This window comes from Pteropus vampyrus, unplaced genomic scaffold (genome assembly GCF_000151845.1).
Source record: "Pteropus vampyrus isolate Shadow unplaced genomic scaffold, Pvam_2.0 Scaffold358, whole genome shotgun sequence".
In the NCBI taxonomy this organism is placed as follows: domain Eukaryota; kingdom Metazoa; phylum Chordata; class Mammalia; order Chiroptera; family Pteropodidae; genus Pteropus; species Pteropus vampyrus.
The window spans coordinates 1,468,891-1,492,305 of record NW_011889139.1 but is presented as its reverse complement, the minus strand read 5'-3'; the positions used below and the strand labels follow the sequence as shown (position 1 = coordinate 1,492,305).

The following is a 23,415-nucleotide window of genomic DNA, read 5'->3' as shown; positions in this document are numbered from 1 at the left end:
TCATTGATGTCAGTAGAGAGATATAAACAAAGTGCTACAGAGGTTCTAAGAAGGAAGAAAATCACTTTCCAATGATTTCATGAAGACTGTAGAATCTGATATGGAATAAAAGTATAACTGGGAATATGGCTGTGATAGGAATATTATTCCGGGCATTCCTTCAGCCTAGAACATTATTCAGTTTCCTACTTCCACCCTCCTCTCCATATCCTCTTTCAGCCTGGCTTATTCCTATATACTTTTCAGATATCAGTCTAGATGTCACTTCCTTCTGGGAAACTTTCCCTGGCCCTCTCTAGACTGAGATAGCTGACTCAGTTATATGCTCCTATAACATTCTTACATAATCCCACTACCACAGAGAGCAACTTATTGTATCGTGTTTGTTTGCCTTTCTTCCTCTGGATTCTGAAGTTCCATGAGGGCGGAGACCCTGTTTTGGTCCTTGTTGTATTGCTATACCAGTAGATTTTCACCAAATATTTTTTTTTTTTGAAGGAATGAATCAATAAACGGATAGAGGGAATATCAAGAATAAAAGGAAAGAAGGAAGAAAATAGGAGTGTTCAGGGAACCTTATGAGTGAAGCAGTGGGTATCAGGATAGGAGCTAGTGGCAAACCCATTTGTTTAACAAATATTTACTGAATACTTACTATGTTCAGGGGCTAGAGTAACAATAAAACAGACATGGTCCTGTTCTCATGTTATTTAGATTACAATGCTGGAAATATGGGTTGGAGCTATTCTAGAGAACAAGAATGTCATGAATGTCATGAATAAGAAAAAAGAATATAAATAAGAATAAAAATATAAATATTAAGAATGTTATGAAGAAAGAAGAAACAATTTGTGAAATGCAGAATGAACTTTTGGCATGGTGTCAAGAAGCAAGCTTAATGTAGAGACCATATTTTTAATATGCTAAAAATTAACCTAGTTAGTTTTATATCTAAATTAGAGAAATGTACAGAGCAAGTTAGGAAGAGCAAAGCTTCTGGACCAGGTTGTAGGATATGTCCTTAGTAAATACTCAGTGGTCTGCCTGATCAAGACTATAAACCTAAATACCAATCAAGGCCACTTTGAGAAAGTAAATGAGTGAGACAGACTAGATGGGGGCCACGTGCACTGGAGAGTTCATGTTTCCTCGCAAAGAAGCAGCCACACAAAGCTTTAGTGAACTTTTGCCAAGTGGAATATAAAACCAATGCTGTCATTATCATCCCATTTTTAAAGAGAAGGCAGAAATCCATATATTTATTTTCATCTCCCTATTTTTAAATATTGGCAACTTTTAAAACATTAACACTGTAAGCCAATCAAACACATCTGTGGCTGTAACTAGTTGGAAAGCCACCAATTTGCAAGCTCTAGCATAAACCTTCTTTACTTTGACAAAGCAGGATTTGACAGTGAAAGAAAAAAAAGGGCAACTTTACATCAGATGGTTTTTGTGGTAGCATTGTTTAAATTTTGCAGAATCCCACTTATAGTTTTGAATAAATGGGAAGAATTATAGAGGACAAAATAGAAAAAAAAATTGAGACTTTCCTACTTCTAAAAACATTATTAAAAACCAACATTATTGATAAATACTTATTGATTACTAGCCTACGTGTATAGTCCAAAGGTCAAGGAATGGTATTAATTGCTTGGTATAAAAAAATAGACCATTGAAAAACAGAAAGAATTAGTTCAAATGTGGATAAACATTCTAAAATATCTAAACTGTCAAAATTACCTCTTAGAGCCCTACTTTTTTAGGTAAGCAAAATTGCTATTAAATTAATATTTAATGTTTATGTTTAATATTAACCAATAACAGTAATGATATATCAGTTACATTTAGATAAGCTGTGTGTATATTTCATAGCATAATGAGATCTCTATGAACAATGGGGACAGTTCCCTTATGCTCTTTGCATATAACAAGTAGTTTAATTTTATTATTTTAAATGACTATAGGATATTTACAGCAATACCTTTATTTTAATGACTAATAACAGATTTTATTTGTGATTTATATAATGCCAAACTATTGGTCAAGAATCTACCTCCCTCCAGTAACACACTTTTTTTATGGGAAAATGATATCTTTAAAGCAATCAATTCTATAAGTTTATCAAAAATATCTGAAAGCAAAATTACCTGAAAAGGCTCAAGCAACAGAAAAATATCTGCCAAACATTACATAATTTAACACAACATGAATGCAAGTACAATTGAAGATATATCTCTTCAAAAAGGTTGCTCATATTAGTATCTTGTAGCAGATAAATTATTCCCATTCCCACGCCCACGCCTTCACTGAAGATTAGCTCAGATTTATTTTTTAATGTAATCAAATGCTATTCTACTCACGAAATTGCTTCCTCTCTGTTTTCTCCAAAGGAAAAGCAGTGACCGAACTGAGAATCAGCAAATTCATGAAGTCCCCCTGCAGCAGCAACACTGAAATAACCCCAAACGTTCTTATTGCTACGGAAATTCAGTTCCTGAACTGTTCCTGAACTGGGCTTGAAACCCTGTTAGAGAATGAAGAATATGAAAGACCATGTTATATTTTCAAGGAAGAAGACATTTATATAATTATTATTTAAGCTCTGTGTTAATCACAAACAAAAGCCAAAAAGATGCACAAAAATCATAAAGGATTGAGAGCCAACATCCAGTGCTACTGAGGAATCTGGAGTGAGTATAGTAGCTTGAAATGACCAATGGAGGAGTGATCACTTCTTTGTCTCTGATGAAACCTCGATAAATTTTCCTCTCCAGAGGAAGTCCCAAAATATTTGACAAGATAGCCCTCAGGTATTATCTTAATATTAATGTACACGGAGTGGGGGGCGGGAGAACCTTTTAAGTGATGAGTTACCTCATCTGGATTTTCACTAGTGATCCGAGCAGCAATAACATGGCCCCTTGGGCAAGGAACATGAGCAGAATTTTCAAAATCAATGGGAGCATCACCCCAGGGAGATACCCCATACATCATACGAATATCCTTGATTCTGTACAGAGGGATCCCCATGGCAATCTGAAAAGTAATAAAACACACATCATTCATTTTTCAGTTACTTTCCTTAAATATGGAGGTTATCATATTACCTCCAAGATTTTTCATTTTAGTAGCCACCACCTAAAACATTCTATTTTTATAGCCTGATTCTACAATCAAGTAACTCTTAAATTACTTGAAACAAAATATGACACTACAGATAAGTTGCTAAATACTTCCCACTCCTACAAAAAGTCCCCTAATGTAACAGACATAAGTTTCCCTCTATTGTTATCTCTTCATGAAGAGATCAGAATGAAAATATCCAAGGGAAGAAAAGTCAACATCCATGGCTATCTAAAAAACTCAGACAGCTAAAAAGTCCTAACTATGTCACAATTATCTCAATTATCCCCACAAATCACCAAAGAAAATAAACAAATAAGTCTTTAGTCCTTAATGGAAATCCAGAAGGGGTTCTCAATGTGGGCAAAGAATGTTAGATATCAAATATTATTAGCCATTATTGCTTCTCACAATATTTGTTTCCTGGGATGAATGGGGCAAACAATATTAACAGGCAGCACTTTAAACATTATAAAAATAAATGGGTGCTGCCACAGTCTTGCTCAGAAAAACTTTGACCATCACTGTGATGTGGAACTCCTTCAATATAAGATACTGTGAAAAGGAGTGGAGGGTAATTACAAAGTTGTAAGCTTTTCTATGATTAAAACAATTTAATAAAGCGTATTATTTTTAAAGTTTCTTTTTAAAATATAATAGTTTTTTATCAAATGTGTCTAGCTAAAAAGCAGAATGATATTTCTACATTTGTATCACATCAAGAAAACCCATACATCATAACCCATACAGCACGAGAGGAACATTAGATGAGACTTAGATAGGAGGTGCCCGTCTCTTATCAGACACAGGTTAAACCAGTTTTTCAAGCATCTCTGACATTCTCTAGGCAACACTTTGAGCCAAAATCAAGCTGATTCACCTGGAGTTGTGCTGCAGGGAGATTGACATCAGCCACCATCTCGGTACAAGGGTGCTCCACCTGTAGCCGAGGGTTCAGTTCCAGAAAGTAGAAACTGCCATCCTGGCTGTAGAGGTATTCTACAGTTCCCGCACTCACATAACCAACCATTTTGGCAAGTTTCACCGCACACTTAAAAAAGAAAGATAAGCAAAGGTAAGTATCTCACCTTGTCCAGCTAGTGAACCACTGCTTATCTATAGCCTCTTCCTCATTCAACTATCTAGTGTTTGTAAGAGCCACTAAAGGCTTTTAGCCACATGCGAGTAAATTTCATTATCTGATTATTATAGAAGATCCCTGGACGTGGATGACAATCTCAACTCAAAGCTGGAGGAAAACAGTGTTTTTAACTTGGGATCACAGGCAATCTTACCTTATCAGACACAAGTACACGCAGAAAAAAAAAAAAAACTGTGGCAGACTTATTACTGAGCCCTTGTTTCTAGTGTTCCTAGCATTCTTCCTAAAATATGGCTGTCTAGCTAAAGACTGGATTTTCCAGCCTCTCTTACAGCTAGTGACTAAGTTTTGACCAAACATAATGTCAGCATTGGTGAATGATATGCTTAATTCCTGAATTATGTTTTGAAAGGAAGTGCTTGTTCTCTATTTCTGGCTTTTCTCCTTCCGTGGACTGAAACATGGTCATGACAGTACAAGCCAGTTTCAACCATGCAGATGAGAACAGTAAGAATGGCAAACAAAACAGAACAAACTTGAATCCCAAGATGGCCTCATGGAGCAGAACTGTCCCATCAGCCCTGGAGAGCTCACCTCAGATTATGATGGGAAGGAAAAATAAATTTCTATCTTATCTGGGTTGTATTTTTTAATCTCTTTATTACTACAAATTAACTTATAACCTTATCAATACAGAAATCATTAAGTTCAGGTAGTATGCTGCTATTTTAAAAAAGTTAAAATATGTGATGCTGGCTTAGCAATAAGGTGGTGGGTAGCAAGAAAACAGATACTGCAGACAGGAAGCTGGTGACCTCCTCGTTAGGCATAACAAAACATTTGTTAAACTGCGTCTTACCACTTGGATGCAGACAACACACCAACTAAGCCTTAAGAAAAATGGTTAGAGAAAGTCAGAATGTGAAAAAACCAACTGCTTTTGTGCCGGAAACCTAGAAGGAGAATAGCAGAATGATTTGTACTGGAAAAGATTAGATTCTCACCCTGAAGCATCTCAGTGTCAAAGATCAGATAAAAGAAAAAATTCCCATATCTAGAAATCTTGGGATGTGGTTACTTCCACCTAAAGCTGACTGGAAGTAAACAGTCCAGAAACTTACCAAGTTTTAAAGGAACTGTATTTCTAAACAAACCACAAACTTGATCTTCAAAAGCCTGTGATTAATAATTGGAGTATTCTTTGTGGCCCCAATCCTGCACCAACAGGAAGTGAGCTGTGAAGCTCTGTCAAAGAAAGCATAGTCCCCAAAAGGCAGTCACAGAGACAACTAAACAAGGAAGAACTTCCAAGAGAACAAAGCCAGGTAACTTGAAGGACAATGGGCAAGGGATTTACTTGTAGAATGTAGAACCAGGGGCAGCCAGAGGGCTAAGTGAGGTATCATCACAATTCCTGCCTAGAAGGATTTAATAACTGCTACAGACCAATGATTATCGTATATTTTTCACTCTTTTCCAGATTGAAGTTATCTTGTTTCTATTCCACCACTGTATATTGGGTACACGGGGAAAGGAGGAATGAAGAAGGGTAGGTAACTTGTATTTTAGGCCACTGGCCCATGAAAAGCCACATGCACATTCAATGGAGGATGGAACAAACCTAGATATCTTGGACTTTGAGCTGTCTACTTTGGGGAAAGGCTAAGAATGTTCTAAGAGTGAGAACAGGGTATGAAAGGAAAATGGGTAGCCAGAAGAGCAGACTGAGGCACAGATTACTAACTGCTCCCCAGTAATTTTTCTTTGTGTTATCCATTTAATATTAGAATGTCCTGAATTTCAGCTAAGTATACGGCCCCCAGTTAGTGACTACAATTCCTAACACGACTTAATAGCTAGGTGTAATTGTGTAAATGAATTCTGTCCAATGGAATGTGAGCAGAAGTAATATGCATGACTTCTAGATCATATTTTTAAATGCTTGCCTTCCATGTCCTCTCTCCATCCTGACCCACCCCACGTGGTTACAATGGGAACATATTCTTGTGAGCTAGCTTAATCATGAAGATGATGACACCCTAGGGCAAGGGTTGGCAAACTTCTTCAGTCAAGGGTTAGATAGTAATTATTTTCAGCTTGGTGGGCCATGTAGTCTCTGTCACAACTACTCAACTCTCACTGAAGCCATAAAGCAGCCATAGATAATACATAAATAAACAAGCATGGCTATATTCCAAAAACATTTTATTTACAAAAGCAGGTGGCAGGCTAGATTTGGCCTGTGAGCTATAGTTTGCTAACCTCCCTGTTAGTGAATGGCAGAGCAATGAACCTGGGTCCCTGGCACCAGCTCATTTCTGAACTGATTAAACAGAATTTATACTTTGTGTAAGCCATGGTATTTTGGAAGCCTCTATTACAGCAGTTAATGAATGTTCATAACACACACACACACACACACACACATATACACACACACACACACGTAGAATAAGCTTCCAACACAGATGACTATATGTTTAGCTTATTTGGAATTCAGGAGAAAAGAGATAGAAAATACATTTCCAATAAGATGAAGACTGAGTCACAATTCCAGAAAAGACCATGCTAGACTGCTAAACTACAACTATTCCCAAGGGAACTACAAGACTGCTGAGAGATTCTTTTCTATACAAAAATATAGTCCCCAATAAATTTAATAAAATTAAAAAAATTAAAAATATACGTAGAATATGTAAACTTTAAAGATACTTAGAGGACCTTTAGAGAGATAATGGATTTGCTTATCGTGAGCTTGTTAAAAAATCAAACAGGAAGATTAAAAATCCCAAAACATTTCTCTTCTTTATACCTGTTCAAAATAGTACATTAATTTTTTTTTTTTTCTAAAGTGTTAACTAATTCAGAGCTTGAAATGTTCATTAGCAACTCTCTTAGAGGAAGAATAGCAGAATGATTTGTACTGGAAAAGAATATCATCTTATCAATTATCCGGAATCATTGCTAGAAATTCCACTGCTCTCAGAGAGTCTAGGAATTGAATGAGTAGTAGTTCTGTGTAAGAAAACAAAAATTAGAGCTTTTCATATAAATACCTGTTCCATATGTTCAAATACTGCTGGAGTAGCAATAGCAGCAGGTGCCTCTTCAATAATCTTCTGATGCCTGCGCTGCACAGAGCAATCACGACCAAACAAAGAGATAGCATTGCCATACTGATCTGCTAAGATCTGCACCTCCAGATGACGAGATTGCTTAGCTAGTCTCATCACAAATATAGGTGATCCAGGGACTTCAGCTTGAACCTATATTAGAAAAGAAAATAAAACAAATTTGTAAGTAGTATCTTTTCTCTATCTCGACAAGCTGCTTCAATTTCAACAGGCAGATGCCTAGAAGTGTCAAGGACCATGTAGGAATACAAAAATGAATAAAATATATAGTTCATGTCCTCATCTATTTTTAAGAGATTGCATTCTTGGTTATATAATCAATATTAATTCATGAATATGAAAACATATGAACATCCAGTGTGTTACACAGGTAAAGAACAAAATATTTTGCAAACACACACACACAAATACTCTCAAAAGGGCAAAGTACTGTCATGAACTCTAAATAGCCAAATGTACAATTTGCTCCAGACTACATGCTTTCCTGGTTCATATTATAGCATATATGGTATCATTGTAGTGAAAGGACTTTTATCTTCAATTTTGAAGCATATTGTTACTGGATACAGAATTCTACACTGGCAATTATTCTCTTTCAGCACTTAAAAAATATCTCAATATTTTCTGGCTTCTACTGTTTCTACTGAGATATCAGCTATCAATCTTATTTTTATTCCTTTGAAAGTAATCTTTTCTTTTCCAGTTGCTTTAAGATTTTCTCTTTTTTGTCCCTCTCTTTTTAGAGGAGTGAGGTGGCAGATTTACTTAGATAAGCTTCAATGTAGTTTTCTCCATTCTTATCCTGCAAGGCTCATAGTGTTTTTTGAATCTGTGTTTGGTATCTTTTTATCAGTTCAGTAAAATTCTTAGCCATTATCTCTTCGAAAATTGCTTCTGCTCCATGATTTCTTCAAATATTACTTCTGTTCCAGTCTCTCTCTCTTCTCCTCTGAGACTCAAACCACATGATGTTAACTTACTTCATTGTATCCCATACGTCTTTTATGCTCTGTATCTTTTACGCTCTGTTTTGTTATGTAACAAGTCACCTCAAGACTCAGTGACTTGCTTAGGATATCAACTGTTTTATTTGCTCATGATGTTGTACTCATCTGGGTAGTTCTTCTGGTCTTGCCTCTCACATGCATATCATCTGGTGGCTCAAGTGGCATTGAATGGTCTCACTCAGATGTCTGATGACTTGTCTTGACAGCTGGCTGGTAGGTCTAGGGAAACATGACTGGAACAGCTCATCTGTATTGCATGTGGCCTTTCATCTTCCAGTAAGCTAGACGAAGCTTCTTCAATTCAGTGTTCCAAGAGAGTAAGGGCAGAAGCTAAAGGCTTCACAAGCTCTAAGCTCTAAAACTTATACACCACCACTCTGGCCCCATTCTAATGGTCTAAGCAAGCCACAAGACCAGCTGAGAGTCAAGGGGAGGGAAAAGAGATGCCATCTCTTTATGGGAGGAAAGGCAAAGTTGCATTGCAAAGGGATATACATACAAGGATGGGAGGAGATATTGCGGCCATTTCTGCAAACAATCTCCTATGGTCCTCTCTCTGGCCACAATAATTCACATACCTCCCACATGCAAAATAGACTCACCCCCTCCCAAGACCCCCAAAGTCATCCAATCATGGCATCAGGCTTGACGTCCACTTTCTCATGAGTCATGTCCAGAAGTGAATGAGACTCCTTGGGTGCTGCTCCTTATTTGCAGTTTCTCTTGATCCATGGATCTGAGAACTAAAAAGGACAAGTTATCTGTCCCCAACACCCCCAACATTTAATGATGAGATGGGGAGAAGATAACTCTAAAAGATATTCCTGTTCACAGAAGAGAGAATGGGAGTACATAGTAGTCATTGGTCCATAGCAGTTCTGAAATCCAGATGGGTACATGTTGTCAGGTTCCCTTACTCCAGGGGTTTGAAATGTTTTTGTTTGTTTGTTTGTTTTTGTTTTGCAGGGGTCTTGTTTTGCTCCCTGGGAGTGGTTTCCTAATCCATAGCTCTTCTGCTCTTAGCTCTGCTCTCTAGGCTCCCAGCTCCACTCTCTGCAAAACCTCTTATTAGAAAAGATTGATGTATACAGATTAATAGCTTTCTCAGTCTGCTTTCTATCCATAGAAAATTGAAGGCCCAGAGGCCTCTCTCAAGTTTGAACTGTAATTTTTAGTCCTTTCGATCTGTTCATTAATACAAGTCTCTTGAAAACTTTGTGAGTTTCCTATGAATCATATTGAGGAGTCACTCCTTGCCCCAAAAGGCATATCCATAACTTTTCTGCACAGATCTCTCTACACTTTGGGCATGTCTCACTGCTGAGACAACACCCTTAAGATTTTTAGAAGCCCTCTTTATCTGAGAGGGAAACTTATCAAACTGGAAATGAGAAACAGTTCTTTTTTCAAACTCGACGAGTTTAAAACACCTTCTTTAGCTCATCTCTCTTTTATAGTTCCTTAGCATAAACAACCAGAAGCATTCAATAGATACTTTAAACATTTTGTCTAGAAATCCCCTTAACTGGGTCCACAAGTTCATTAAATACATTCTTTTTCTTCCAGGTTACCTCAGGCAATTGTTCCATTATTTCAGAACATGGGTTACCATTTTTCCAGCCTTAACCTTTGAGCCAGTCTCAAAGCCAATGTCACATATTTTACTTTTTTTTGTTGTTGTTATGAGAGTATCACATATTTAGGTATCAATTTCTAAATCAGTTATCCATTAATGCCTAACAAACCACCCAAAATTTAGTGACTTAGGACACTGACTTATTTTATTTCCTCACAGCAATTTGAACTGGGCTCAGTTGACCAATTCTCCTGCTGATCTAGGCCTGGAGCCACTCATATAGCTATAGTCATCTGTCAACCAGACTGGGGTTAGATGGTTTAATATGGCCTCACTTACATGTCTCAAATGTGGTACTGACTGTACCACATGGAAGACCCAGTTCATATACTTTTTCTCTTTAACTCACGACAATGAAGCAAGAAGTTTGCTCATGAATGATTAAAAATAAAAGGGAGGGCAAATAAAAAGTGGCTAGGGGTACTAGTAAAGAAAGAGTAGAAATCTGGAAGAATGAAAAGGCTAGAATACATCGCAATTTTCCTTTTTCTGACTCAACTTTTTCCGGGTATTGGTAGGAAAAAAAAGTGAGTCAAGTATGTGAGATTACTCTGAGGGCAGGGAAAAGAGAGATTCCCGTTTCCTGATTCTCTAAGATTTCTCTGAAAAGAGATCATTTCTTTGGCCTCCACAATCAACTTGTAGTACGGCCACATCAACCTGGCTACAAATTAGATGGGCAAGCAGAGAAAGACCCTAGGTTTAGCTTTCCCAAGTCACTCATAGAACATGGGCCTGCCATAGGATTCCTGTGCCGGGGTGTAGTGGCCATGTAGCACAAGCTAGGGTATAGAGTGCTGGGCCAGCAGGGTAGATGACACACATGGCAGAAACTCAGGAGCCTGCAGCCAATTTGAACTTAAGTGAGGTAAAGTCAATCAGAGAGTCTGGACTTGGTGAAGCCAAGAGCCTGCAGATCAGAAGTTAACCATACCACTTACTTTATCTATAATGCCAGCAGAAGAGGGGCACAAAAATACAGAAAGATGCTGACTCTTCGTTGTCACTATAAGGTCCTAATAGCCACCATATATGGAAGAGCTATCTGAGAAACTGAGGATTTTTATATAACTGAGAATACACTGTTTTCTGGACATCCAAATTATACTGTGAGTTAAATCAAAACTGTTATACATGTTAATTCAAAGACGACTTGTACTCTACCTGTCTGAAGAGGTTAGGGAAGTCATCTGCATTGTTGACTTTTCTGATTCCCTTCCCTCCTCCTCCTTCTGAGGCCTTGATCATTACTGGATATCCAACTTCCTCTGCTGCCTTCAATAAGAAAGAGAAAAATGGAAGTAAGAGTGGTATTAGTAGGGAAAGAGAAACTGACATTTTCTTCCTTTAAGAATGTTGTGTTTTGGTAGGTCTATTTGTAGAAAAAATAGAAAGATCTTGAAGATATACTAGGTAAAAGAAGTAATAGAACAATTTGTAGAATTGGATTGAACCAAAAGAAATTTCACTTATGTTTTATGTATGATTATATACATATTCATACACCCACATATTTATGTGCAAAAAAATAAGTTTACAGTATACATCAGTGATGATTTATAAAATGTGGGTGGACATAAACTTTCACTTATACTATATATATTTCTGCATTATTGAAATTTCTTATACATGCAAGTATTCACGTATTAACTATAATTTTTATTTTTTAAAAAAGACGGAAGTAATTCACTTAATATAAGCTGATGGCCTCAGTACAGCTTCGGACAACATATAAGTAAGACTCAACAAATCAGAACTCTCATGTATTCAGAAATTTTTTCTCACTCAACCTTTTGTAAAAGATAAAAACAATGAGGTATACAAATAAAATTAGTCAGAAAACTACTTTTCAACACATGCTCTAAATGTGCTTTTCACATTATAGTATTTTATAATTATCAGGTGATTATCTTAGGACTTTTGAAAAATTAGTTATGTAACCATTAAATAGGGAGCTGGTTAAAACAAGATATATCCCTATAGTTAGAATACTATGAAATTATTAAAAGGAATGAGGTGGTTTTTACATTTAATGATATGAAAGATATCCAAATTGTATTGTTAAGGCAAAAAAGTAGGTTGGGGGAAAAGTTAACCAAAAGTTTAAAATAACTAAGTCATTCCTTCATCAAAACATTCCAGTCTTTTAAGGCTTACGTTATAGTAATATCTAAAAAATAGATCATCAGAAAAAGACCATTTCAAATTTTAATTTGTGTCAGTAGATTAAGCATGAAAATCTTTTAATCATAGTCCTATCTCTTCTAAAATTCTCTTAACTCCATTACTATTCTTATAAACAGAGATAGCATGATGAACTCAATCACTGGGTTTATAAGTGATCAAAGAGACAGCCATAAACATAGAAAAGAGACTTAAAAAAATAGGACAGCCCACATGATGTCAGTAAGTAAGAAGGCAGACATCTTAAAAATATATGAAGGCTCTAGGTATAGGTTATCCACTTAAAATATTTTAGAAAAATTTTAATACCATGAGGAAAATATTTACATATAATATTAAGTAGAAAAAAAAGAGAATTATTCAACAATATATAGAGTAAGATCCTACTTTTATAATTACAATAATTATTATTATGGGAATCTATTAATAAAGATTATCATTATATAATCTATGAATAAAAAATGGCTGTAAGAAAATAAATGAGTATAGTATGTTAATAGGATTTATCTCTGGTTAGTAGGCTTAGCAGTGGTTTTATCATCTCTTTTCTGGCTTTCCAAATTTTCTACCAGATAATTTTATGTTTGTAATTATAACCAGGAAAAAAAGAATTTTAATTGATAAGCAAAATACCAGGCTTCTACTCTTTTGCAAATTTAGCAAATAGAATATAGCATTTGCAATTCAATCAAAAATATTAATTCTTAAGGTTGTAGAATGCTTAATCTAAAATGTAAATAACATAGAAAAATTAGTTGAGCATTTAGTGTTCCTCTTGAATTTATAACATACAAGTCAAACACAAATACTGTGTTTTTCAAAAACAGCCTCTTTCATCATCTACCTGGAGGCACAGTTAAAAAGTGAAAGGGAAACAAACTGGAGAGAACTATAAAGGAAAGAAAAGATTATATCGAAGAATTTCCTTTTTCTTGAGCTCCTGTTTCTACATGGATGGCAATAATTATAGAGTAACACTTTCAGCCTCTCTCAGCTCTCTCACCCCCACCCCTACCACTCCCCAAGGAAAAGAGAGTAAATTATGTGATTGGTCAGTTTGTAAGGAAGACCTGAGTATGTGTAGCTCAGCCTCTTTTCCCCTTTGGGATCAGCCCATTGAACAGAACATATGCTCTTTGTCAGCTCTCAGCCATACAATAAGCAGAATGATAAAAGCTATGCTTCTATAGAGAAGTCTGTGGTTATTGAGCATCACCAAGAACCAGTGAGTGAGCCTGCTTAATTGATGTTTGAATCACAAATCTGATTGTTGCTACACATTTAAGCCATTATCGCCAATATCTCTATTCATAATAAAATGACATTTTGATCTCTATCTGCCTGGCTTCTTGGTTCTGAACTCAAGCAGGGAAAAAAGTGTATTATTTGATAACCCTCCCCTCCCATACACACACACACTAACAGGTGGTAGAGGGAAGGACCAGTACCTCCTTAGAGCTCTGATTTAACCACCTAAGAAATGTTCTTTCCAAGTGAGAAGTTTGCTTCAAAACAAATTTAAATTATTTTTATTAAATCTAGTTCACTTCTTCACTCTATAAACTATACCTCCTGGTCTTATAACCCTAATCCCATCATGGGTATATATCATGAACTAGGCTCCAAATTGCTGTGTTTCTGACTATAATTGGTCAGTTGAAAGATATCACTCACTAGAGTTAGTAACCTACCTTTAGCCCATCATCCACATCCTTCACATAACCTTTTTCATATAGTTCCTGGGGAACATTTAAGATACGTTTTGAAAAGTCATTTTCCTGCCAGTCCACACGAAGACCTGCAATAGATAACAGTGACTTAACAGCAGCTATAAGGGCTTCCGTTCTTGGCAATTTTTTCCTATATCTTCTTTAAAATGCTCTCATATTTATCCAAAATTGAGGATAGATGGGAGAAAGAAAGATGCCATAAAACCTTGATCAGTCCTTGGGATTAACGGTATTCATCTATAGCAGAACCCAGTGGCAACTTGGGTTTCCAGTGTAAGTAGGACCTTATACTGGAAAAATCCAGGAGCACAAACAGGCAGCAACTTATAAAAATGCAAGGGCATACAAGACAAAAAAAAAAAAGCATGTCAGGCTTCTCATAGCAACTTGGCAGGCAAATACCTTCAATTTGTGTGTTCAGGCCTGCTCCAGGGCCAGAGGTCTGGGAAATTATTCAATCTTTATGAGCCCTTGGAAATGGAAATGGCGGTTTTATTGGTCTCAGAAGAGTCATGATTCCATGCTCTCTGAATGTCCCTGTACTCAGCCACAAGGGGAATGCTATAGCCTCTCCATTCAAACAAAAGCAAATTCAACCTTTTATTTTAAACTGTTTGACCCAGCAGGTCTGGAGAGGATACTGCAATCCCCCTGGAGAGCTAGCCTAACAAGAGTTCAAATCTGTTCAGCCTTAAGACAATGGTCATTCCCACTTAGGAAAGGTTTCAGTGTCTGTCTGCTCCCTGTGCTCAAGTACTAAAAAAATGGAAGTTTGTATTGTTATCAGCTATAATAATTCACACAGTACTTTTTGAAGGATCTGTCAAGAATAAATCACTTTTAGAAAAATTTTATCCTTTTGCATGCCTGAAAGAAAGGTTGACTATTGCCCTCATTTTGAACATCAAATGCAAATGAGAGGTTGAATTATGTACGGTATTACACGGGCAAAACCAACAGTCAATACATTGTAGGCTGACATCAAAAAAACGGTAGCAAACATTTCAGTAGGTGGGTTTTAGATTTTCTTAGTGATCTAGGTCACTTCCCAGGCAGGTTCAAGGGCCTAATTCTGCCTAGGAAGTTCATCTCTGAGAGAGGTTTTAGGCTAATCAGAGTAGATCCAAATCCATTGAAACATATGAATTTTCCCAGAGTTTCTCCAAATTAAGTCCCAAGATCACTTAAATCACAATTTAGCATCTGCGTACCTGATACAAAATGTATATTCCTAAGACATAAAATCTCAGCTGTATTAATTAAGCCTGAAGATAAAAGATACCATTAACTGACCTGGATTCTATTTCTTTTGAAGTATCCCAATACTTTAAACAAACTTAAGCCCCAAGCCACAGTCCCAAATAGCCTACTGAACTTTTCTGCACTTCAAGATACAAACAAGAAATAGCTTCTTACCACTGCCACTCCAGGGAAGAGTTGGGATACCCGCAGTTTGAGCCACTATGGAAGACGCAATCTTATCCCCCAAAGCCCACATGGCCTGGCTTGGTGGGCCTAAAAACAAAACAAGAAAAGAATCCTGACTGGAACATCTTGGCCTCATTTCTTTCACATATATTTAGTCTTCTATATAATTACTTTTATATAGTCTTGTCCTCTACCACATCACATATGCAAATCATAAACTTGATTATGGGGACGACTATGTTTTGATTCACCTTTGTACCCTTTATAGAACCTAACGTAGTAAGCTTTTAGTACACGGTGAGAGTTCAATATATATATAAATATATGCGGAAATAGATTCCTGACAAATCTAATTTTATCATCCTTCATGATTCAACTTTACCAGATGAGAAATATCTTCTTCTTCTTTTTTTTAAACGATATCTTAAAATAAGGACTATAAAGTTTTGGGGTTCAAGTATGAAATATTATACCCTCTTTGATCTTAGGGGAACCAAAAAGGAAGATTTAACTTTAATAGAATTTACAAAGTATAATCATCATAGAAGAGACAGAAACACTTTGAACCATATAACCTTTATTTCTCTCTCTGCTATAGGAGAGCAGAAAAAATCAGAAAACAGAGCTCTCACTAATAGGAATATAACCTAGATGTTTAAATGTAAAGGTGCTGACCCATATTTAAGGGCACACTCCTAGGGTATCCTAAGTATTCAATTATCTTTGCTATATAAAAATAGGTCCTTTCTCCATATGTTTTCTTAAGGTTAATGGCAAAGTTTTTAAAAGCCAGTGTTTTGGAAATCAGAGCTTTCTCCATATTTCCTGGAAAAGAATCTAGGGTCAGAAAACATAATCAAGATGCAGAGACATAAGCAGATGTAAGAAATGAGGAAGGGGAAAAAAATAAATGAAGAGGGTTACTCTGAGAGTTGCTGATTAATTAAAAAAAAAAAGAGAGAGAATGTTAAACTGAAGAAAAGCAGAACATAGAGTAGAATATGGGCAAAATTGACAAAGAGAAACAAGAAGACTAGAACAGTATATCAGAAAGGCTTACCCATGAAGGCGATACCATTTTTCAAAAGAAGTTCTGGGAGCTTGGGATTTTCAGAAGCATGACCCCAGCCAGCCCACACTGCCTATCAGGAAACACAATATGGTTCATTCTTAAAATTCATATTAAAAAACAATACACAATAAACTGTATCATTCTCTACCAAGACTGGCCCTACTCCATGAGGTACAATAGCTCCACAGCAGCCAAATACTTACGAATCTTGAGCTTTTTCTTCTTTGGGCTTAAAGACACTTACCCGAAACTTCTTAACACAAGTGATAGGGAAGAAATGACTTACTTCTATACCACCATATTCTGGGCTAAGAATATTCCATTGCAAAGAGGCAACTTTCACTTATTTGGGATAGTTTGAAAGTGAAATGGACTGAATAAATAATCTCTGAAAAACCCTTACAAATTTCCTGTTTGTATTGCTTAATTTTGACTAATTGCATTCTTTCTATTTTTCCTTTCCCTGTCTGTTATATTGCATATAAAGGCATTTATCAATTTTCAACAAAGATGCTTTCTATAAAATTAAAAGTTCTCTGGATATCCCATTGTGCGTAACTGTAAAATGGCTAAATTATTTTTTCCTGTGACAACTTGGAAATTTTATTTGTGTTTATTAAAACAGTAAAGCATTTAAAACCATAACATGCAACAGTTTTCATTGGCAAGTGTAATTAGTTCATATATGAAATATAGTGCTGAATTTGAATAATGTCTTTAAAGTGGAAATTGTTCTTTTTTTTCCTTAAAAATTTTTTTAAAATTTTCAATTACAGTTGACATACAATATTATATTGGTTTCTGGTTTATCATCATGATTAAACATTTATATCTTACAAAGTGACCACCTCGATAAGTCTAGTACCCCTCTAACACCATACATAGATAGCTATTACAGTATTGTTGGCTATGTTCTCTGTGCTGTACTTTACATTATCATGACTGTTTTTAAAATTGGCAATTTGTACATCTTAATCTCTTCCTTTTTCACCTAGCCCCTAAACCCCCTCCCATCTGGCAACCATCAAAATGTTCTCTGTATCTCTGAGTTTGTTTCTGCTTTATTTTGTTTTTTAGATTCCACATATAAGTGAAATCATATGATATTTGTCTTTCTCTCTCTGACTTATTTCACTTAGCATAATACCCTCTAGGTCCATCCATTTTGCCACGAATGATAAGATTTCATTTTTTTATGGCCAAGTAATATTACACTGTATATATGTACCACCACTTCTTTATCCAATTATCTATTGATGGACACATAAGTTGCTTTCATATCTTCGCTATTGTAAATAATGCTGCAATGAACATATAGATTTGGTTTTAAAGGACATATTGACATTTCTTACTTGGACTGGGATCCTTTTAGCAATATCAAGAATTAATTCCACATTTGCATAGTTGTTGTTGTTTGGTCCTCCTGGTACTGGCACGTAGTGATCTGCCATTTTAATGTACTCTGAAAATACAAACAAATTAATAGGGAACACATATGTTGTTTTCTGAAATAGAACAGCAGAGCAAAACTATGTAGAGGACAAGTACCATTGTGAGAAACCACAAGACAAACTGCATTATGGGGTAATTTCCAGGACCATTTATTTGAAGGCTCTGACTTTATTAAGTACAGACACTAATATCCAATAATCTCATATTTAGGAAGCTCTAATACTATAACAGCAGTTCTCGAACATTTCACTAGGTGACTTTTCTAAAAGGTCTTTATGATCCCCATATCAAAAATAATGTGTCTGTCACTAGAGGCCCATGTATAATTATTCTGTTCTGGGAAAAAAGTTCTGTCTCTGACATCCTTTATCTTTAACTTGCACTGTACTCTGAGAAAGCCTTTTCCCTAGTGTTCAGGTGGGACAGGATGAGGATGAGGACAGAGGGTAAAGTCCGGAGGATATGTAGACTGGCTAAACAGGAAAGGTTAGATATGGGAGTATGCTAGGTGTTTGAAAAGGGTTTATCTAGAATGTTGGAGATAAGAGATATTTGAAAGACTTTACAAAGATACTTTCTTTCCTTCTTTTTTTTTCTTAGTATTCCCATTCAAATTTGTCACCTGATGTTTTTCTCTTCCTATTCTGAGAACAATTGTAGTAGAGCATCTACATTGTGCAGAAACTGTATTAATAAATACTTTTTATACATATATATAATTTCATTTAACACTCAATAGTCCTACATATGATAGGTATTATTAGTACCCGGTTTATAGGAAATAATGGCTTAGAACACCTAAATAACTTGCTCAAGGTCCATCTCCACCATATTAATATTTCTTATATCTTATTCTTAACTTTTAAAGGCTTTAAGTCCTTCTATAAGAAAATTCTATTCAATGTAAGATACAAGGCCCTATAGTTGGCTCAAAATAAAAATAGCTTTATTGTTCTCTTTGTTAATGAGAGGCAAAGCATGCTAATTATAAAAAAATTTAGATAATATAACAGGATGTAATACTACTATTTTTTAAAAGTCAAAATCATCCATTTTCTACCACTTGGAGATAACCAGTTCATGCTTTGATATACTAGAAACCATAAATTGTTAAGCAATTTAATGATATATTGTGGATATCATCTCATATTATGACACAGATATATATTTTATAAATTTATATATAATACAATTGTTTATATGCTTATTATTAATATATCAATGTTAATGGTTGTCTGATGTTTCTACAGTCCATAATTGGTTTAACCACTAACTTATTGATAAACATATAGGTTATTAATAATTTGGAAAATATTATAATAAAATGATGACTATCCTTATGCTACTGTCCAATTATATCCTCAAAATATGTTCCTAGAAATAAAACTATTGGGTTAAAGGGTATGCACATTTTCAAAGATTGAACCACTTCAGACTCTAACTAGCAATATGGGTGCCAAACTGCCTACACTCTCGTTTGTATTAGGTATCACCAATCTTTTAAGTTTTGCCAGTCCTATAAGAGAAAAAGAAATCCAAATTTACTATTGATTTAGTTTGCATCTCTGATTAACACTAATATTAAATCTCTTTTCGTATGTTTATTATTACTCTTTAATTCTTTTGTGGACTATCTATTCACGTTCTGTTCATTTTCCATTGAAGGTTGCCTTTTTCTCATATTAAAGTAGAAATTCTTTGCTGTTAATGTTTTTCTAGGCTGTTTGTCTTTAAATTTTTCGCTTTTTTATTTGCTAAATAGAAATTTTCATCTTCATATAGTCAAATCTAACTTTTCTGTAGTTTAGTGGCCCTAGATACAGAAAAAAGTTACTTTAATTGCTGACCTATCTCACACACACACACACACACACACACACACACACACACACACACACACACACACACACACACACACACACAGAGTCTGCAAAGGTATTGCTGTTGCCAACCACCAAACAATTCAGAGTTTGATACTGTTACCATTCTCACCATCTCTTAATCTGTCAGTTTTGCCTGTTCCCTTCCAATCTCAGAGTATGAAGCCCTCTCTTTATGTTAATAACCAACTCTTCTAACGCTCCTTTTCCATAATCTTTTAAATTTTAAAAACATTTAGCATTTTAAACTGGATTATAGTCATGATTGCACAATGGTATGAATTTACTAAAACTCATAGAACTGTATACTTTTAAAAGGGTAACTTTATGGTACATAAATTTTACTCAATAAAGCTATTAAAATAATTAATACAAAGTTTAGAAAAAATGAAAAAGGAAAAATCATCCAAAATACTAATTCCTTAATTCAATACCACTGGTATTGTAATCCTTTTGAGTTTTTTTTTTTTTTCCAATTACATTTGATATTCAATATTATATTAGTTTCAGGTGTACAGCATAGTGGTTAGACATTTATAAATTTATGAAGTGACCCGCCTGATAAGTCTAGTACCCACCTGGCACCATACACAGTTATTACAATATTATTGACTATATTCACTATGCTGTACTTTACATCCCCAAGACTATTTTGTAACTACCAATTTGTACTTCTTAATCCTTGCACCTTTGTCAACCAGTCCCCAAATCCCTCTCCTATCTGGCAACTATCAGTTTGTTTTCTGTATCTTTGAGTCTGTTTTGTTTGTTCATTTATTTTCTTCTTTAGGTTCCATATACAAGTAAAATCGTATAGTATTTGTCATTCTCTGTCTGACTTATTTCACTTAGAATAACACCTTCTAGGTTAATCCATGTTGTCACAAATGGTTAGATTTCGTTCTTTATGGCAGAGTAATATTTCATTGTACATAAAGCTACTAAAATAATATAATACAAAGTTTAGAAAAAATGAAAAAGGAAAAATCCTTATCCAGTTGTCTGTTGATGGGCACTTAGGTTGCTTCCACATTTTGGCTATTGAAAATAACGCTGCAATGAACATAGGGTGTATATATGTATCTTTTCAAATTAGTGTTTTGGATTTCTTCGGATAAATACCTAAAAGCGAGAATTACTTGGTTGTAAGGTAGTTCAATTTTTTATTTTCTGAGGAACCTCCATACGGTTTTCCATAGTGAGCACACCAATTTGCAATCTCACCAATAGTGCATGAGGGTTCTCTTTTCTCAATATCCTCACCAACATTTGTTTGTTGATTTATTGATGATAGCCATTCTGATAGGGGTTAGGTGATATCTCCTTGTGGTTTTAATTTGCATTTCTCTGATGATTACTGATGTTGAGCAACTTTTCATATGATATGTCTATTGGCCATGCCCTCTTGGGAGAAGTGTCTATTCATGTCCTCTGTCCTTGTTTGCTTGTTTTGGTGTTGAGTTGTATCAGTTTTCTTTATAAAATTTGGAAAGTAACCCCTTATCAGATGTATCATTGGTAAATATCTTCTCCCATTCAGTAGGATGTCTTTTCATTTTGTTGGTTTCCTTTGCTGTACAAACACTGTTTAGTTTGATGTACTCCCACTTGTTTATTTTTAATTGTTTCCCTTGCTCAAGGAGGTGTATCAGAAAAAAATATTACGTCCTTGAGCATTCTTATAAACAGTGTTTAGAAATCTCTATCTATCTGGTAGACTCCTTGCCTCCATTTTCTTCAGTCCTTTTCCGGTGTTTTCTCCTGTTCTTTCATTTGGGACATGCTTCTTTTTCTCCTCATTTTGGCTCTCTTTTTCTATGTATTAGATATATCTGCTACATCTCTCAGTCTTGGCAAGGTGGCCTTATGTAGTAGGTGTCCTGTGAGGCCCAGTAACACAGTCTCTCTGATCACTTGAGCTGGGTGCTCCAAGAGTGTCCCTTGTTTGGGCTATGTGTGTTCTCCTGTTGTAGCTGAGCCTTAACTGCTGTTGGCATGTCAGTAGGTGGGACCGATCCTCAGGCTGACTGACTGTGAGGACTGGTCATGACCACAGAGGATGAGCTACTGTGCAGCGCTGACCCCATGGAGCAAGATTCGCCCCAGAGGGCCTGGTGCTTGCCGAGACAACCTTTTGGGTATGTAGCTCATGGGGCTAATCACATGGTGCTCTGCTGTGGTCTCAAGCCAGCCACTGGGTGTGTTGGTTTGGGGGCCTCTTGAGAGGAATACTGGTGTAGACCAAGATCAGCCACTGCCTGTGACCTGCCCGGGGCGACCTGGTAAGAGCTACAAAGCAACCCGTGGTTGGTAGCTGTCTGTGCTGGATGCAGAGTCAAGTGGGAGAGGCCAAGCTGCTAATCAAGGCCAGCTGCCACCAGTATCTGCCGTGAGGCAGCTAAGCAAAAGGCATAGGGCACCCTGAGGGCTGTCACTGCCTGCCAGTACTTGATTAGTATGCAAGTTGAGTAAAGCGGGGGTCTCAGGAAGCCACCAGGATGCGGCAAGTGGTATTTACCAGGTTAATGCAGATTCAGATTTAGTACCAGTGCTGAGCCTGGGGTTGCTCAGCAAAAGAGATAATAAATGTCTATTGTTTTAAGCTGCTACATTTGTGGTAATATTGTTACAAGTAATATATAAATAATATAGCAATTTATCAGAATGTATTCTCAGACCAATAAATGTTATTCCACAAATATTTTTTAATGGCTGCATGGTATTTTATAGACTTTGTGTAGTACATTTTACTTAACTAATCCACTAATATTGGACACTTGAGTTACTCCTAGTATCTCATTATATTAACAACAAATATCCTTGTATGAATATCTTTGCCCCATTCCTGATTTTTGTTCCTCAGAATACCAAAAAACAGAATTTCTTAGTTAACAGATATGCATATTTTGTCCATTTGTGCTCTTGATCCCATCCCTTTCCATCTCCTCTAGGTCCCTTTCCCCACTTTGGCTCCTCTCTCTCAGACTGTAAACATTTTCAAGTCTCTTTTATTCCGAAAAATTCAAATCTTTCCTTGACAGTGATTTCTCTTTAGTTACTGCCTTTCTTCTTCTCTTCTCAACCAAATTCTAAAAAAAACTTGTCCACATTTGCTATCTCCATGTCATTTCCCATTCATTCCTTAAAATCCTATATTAGTCTGCATACTCATATTGTGCCTCTTAAACTATTCTTGCAAAGGTTACCAATGATTTCTTAATTGCTAAACAGTTTCCTACTTCTGTTTTATTAAATGGTGACACATTTGACCCTTCCTTATTGAAATTTTCTTTTCTCTTTTGCTTCTTCTCAGTATTGTTCATGGGCCTATCTTCCTGAATCTATCCCTAAATTCTAGTCTTCTATAAAATTTCATCCTTAGCATTTTCTATCTGTTCTTTCAGGGGATAGTGTCAACTACTACACATTTGCTGATAATGTACATTCTTAACCTCCAGCTTTTTTATTTCTAAATTCTGGAAGAAAATATCCAATTTTTTGTAGAATTTATAGGCTCTGCTTATATTCCAAATCTAATCTGTCCCCTCAAAATCTTGCTCTTCTTGCTATATTATCTATTATTTTGCCCTAATTGATGATACTAGTGTCTACCTAATCAACCAAATCAGAAACCCAATAGTAATTATTAACTCTTGGCTCAATC

At 35.8% G+C, this 23,415-nt stretch overlaps 1 protein-coding gene across 7 annotated transcripts in view; it reads right to left on the bottom strand.

Annotated features, from left to right (window-relative positions):
- ACACA (acetyl-CoA carboxylase alpha) overlaps nucleotides 1-23,415 on the bottom strand; it is a 242,740-nt gene that overhangs the window by 147,758 nt on the left and 71,567 nt on the right. For all 7 annotated transcript variants that reach the window (XM_023522859.1, XM_023522860.1, XM_011379399.2 and 4 more), the window contains 9 exons: nucleotides 17,772-17,881; nucleotides 16,408-16,489; nucleotides 15,336-15,434; nucleotides 13,881-13,987; nucleotides 11,170-11,280; nucleotides 7,285-7,494; nucleotides 4,007-4,177; nucleotides 2,878-3,039; nucleotides 2,364-2,527 (listed from right to left, as the gene is read on the bottom strand). In XM_023522859.1, the coding sequence (XP_023378627.1) occupies nucleotides 2,364-2,527; nucleotides 2,878-3,039; nucleotides 4,007-4,177; nucleotides 7,285-7,494; nucleotides 11,170-11,280; nucleotides 13,881-13,987; nucleotides 15,336-15,434; nucleotides 16,408-16,489; nucleotides 17,772-17,881 (1,216 nt within the window). The remainder of the gene's footprint in view (nucleotides 1-2,363; nucleotides 2,528-2,877; nucleotides 3,040-4,006; nucleotides 4,178-7,284; nucleotides 7,495-11,169; nucleotides 11,281-13,880; nucleotides 13,988-15,335; nucleotides 15,435-16,407; nucleotides 16,490-17,771; nucleotides 17,882-23,415) is intronic.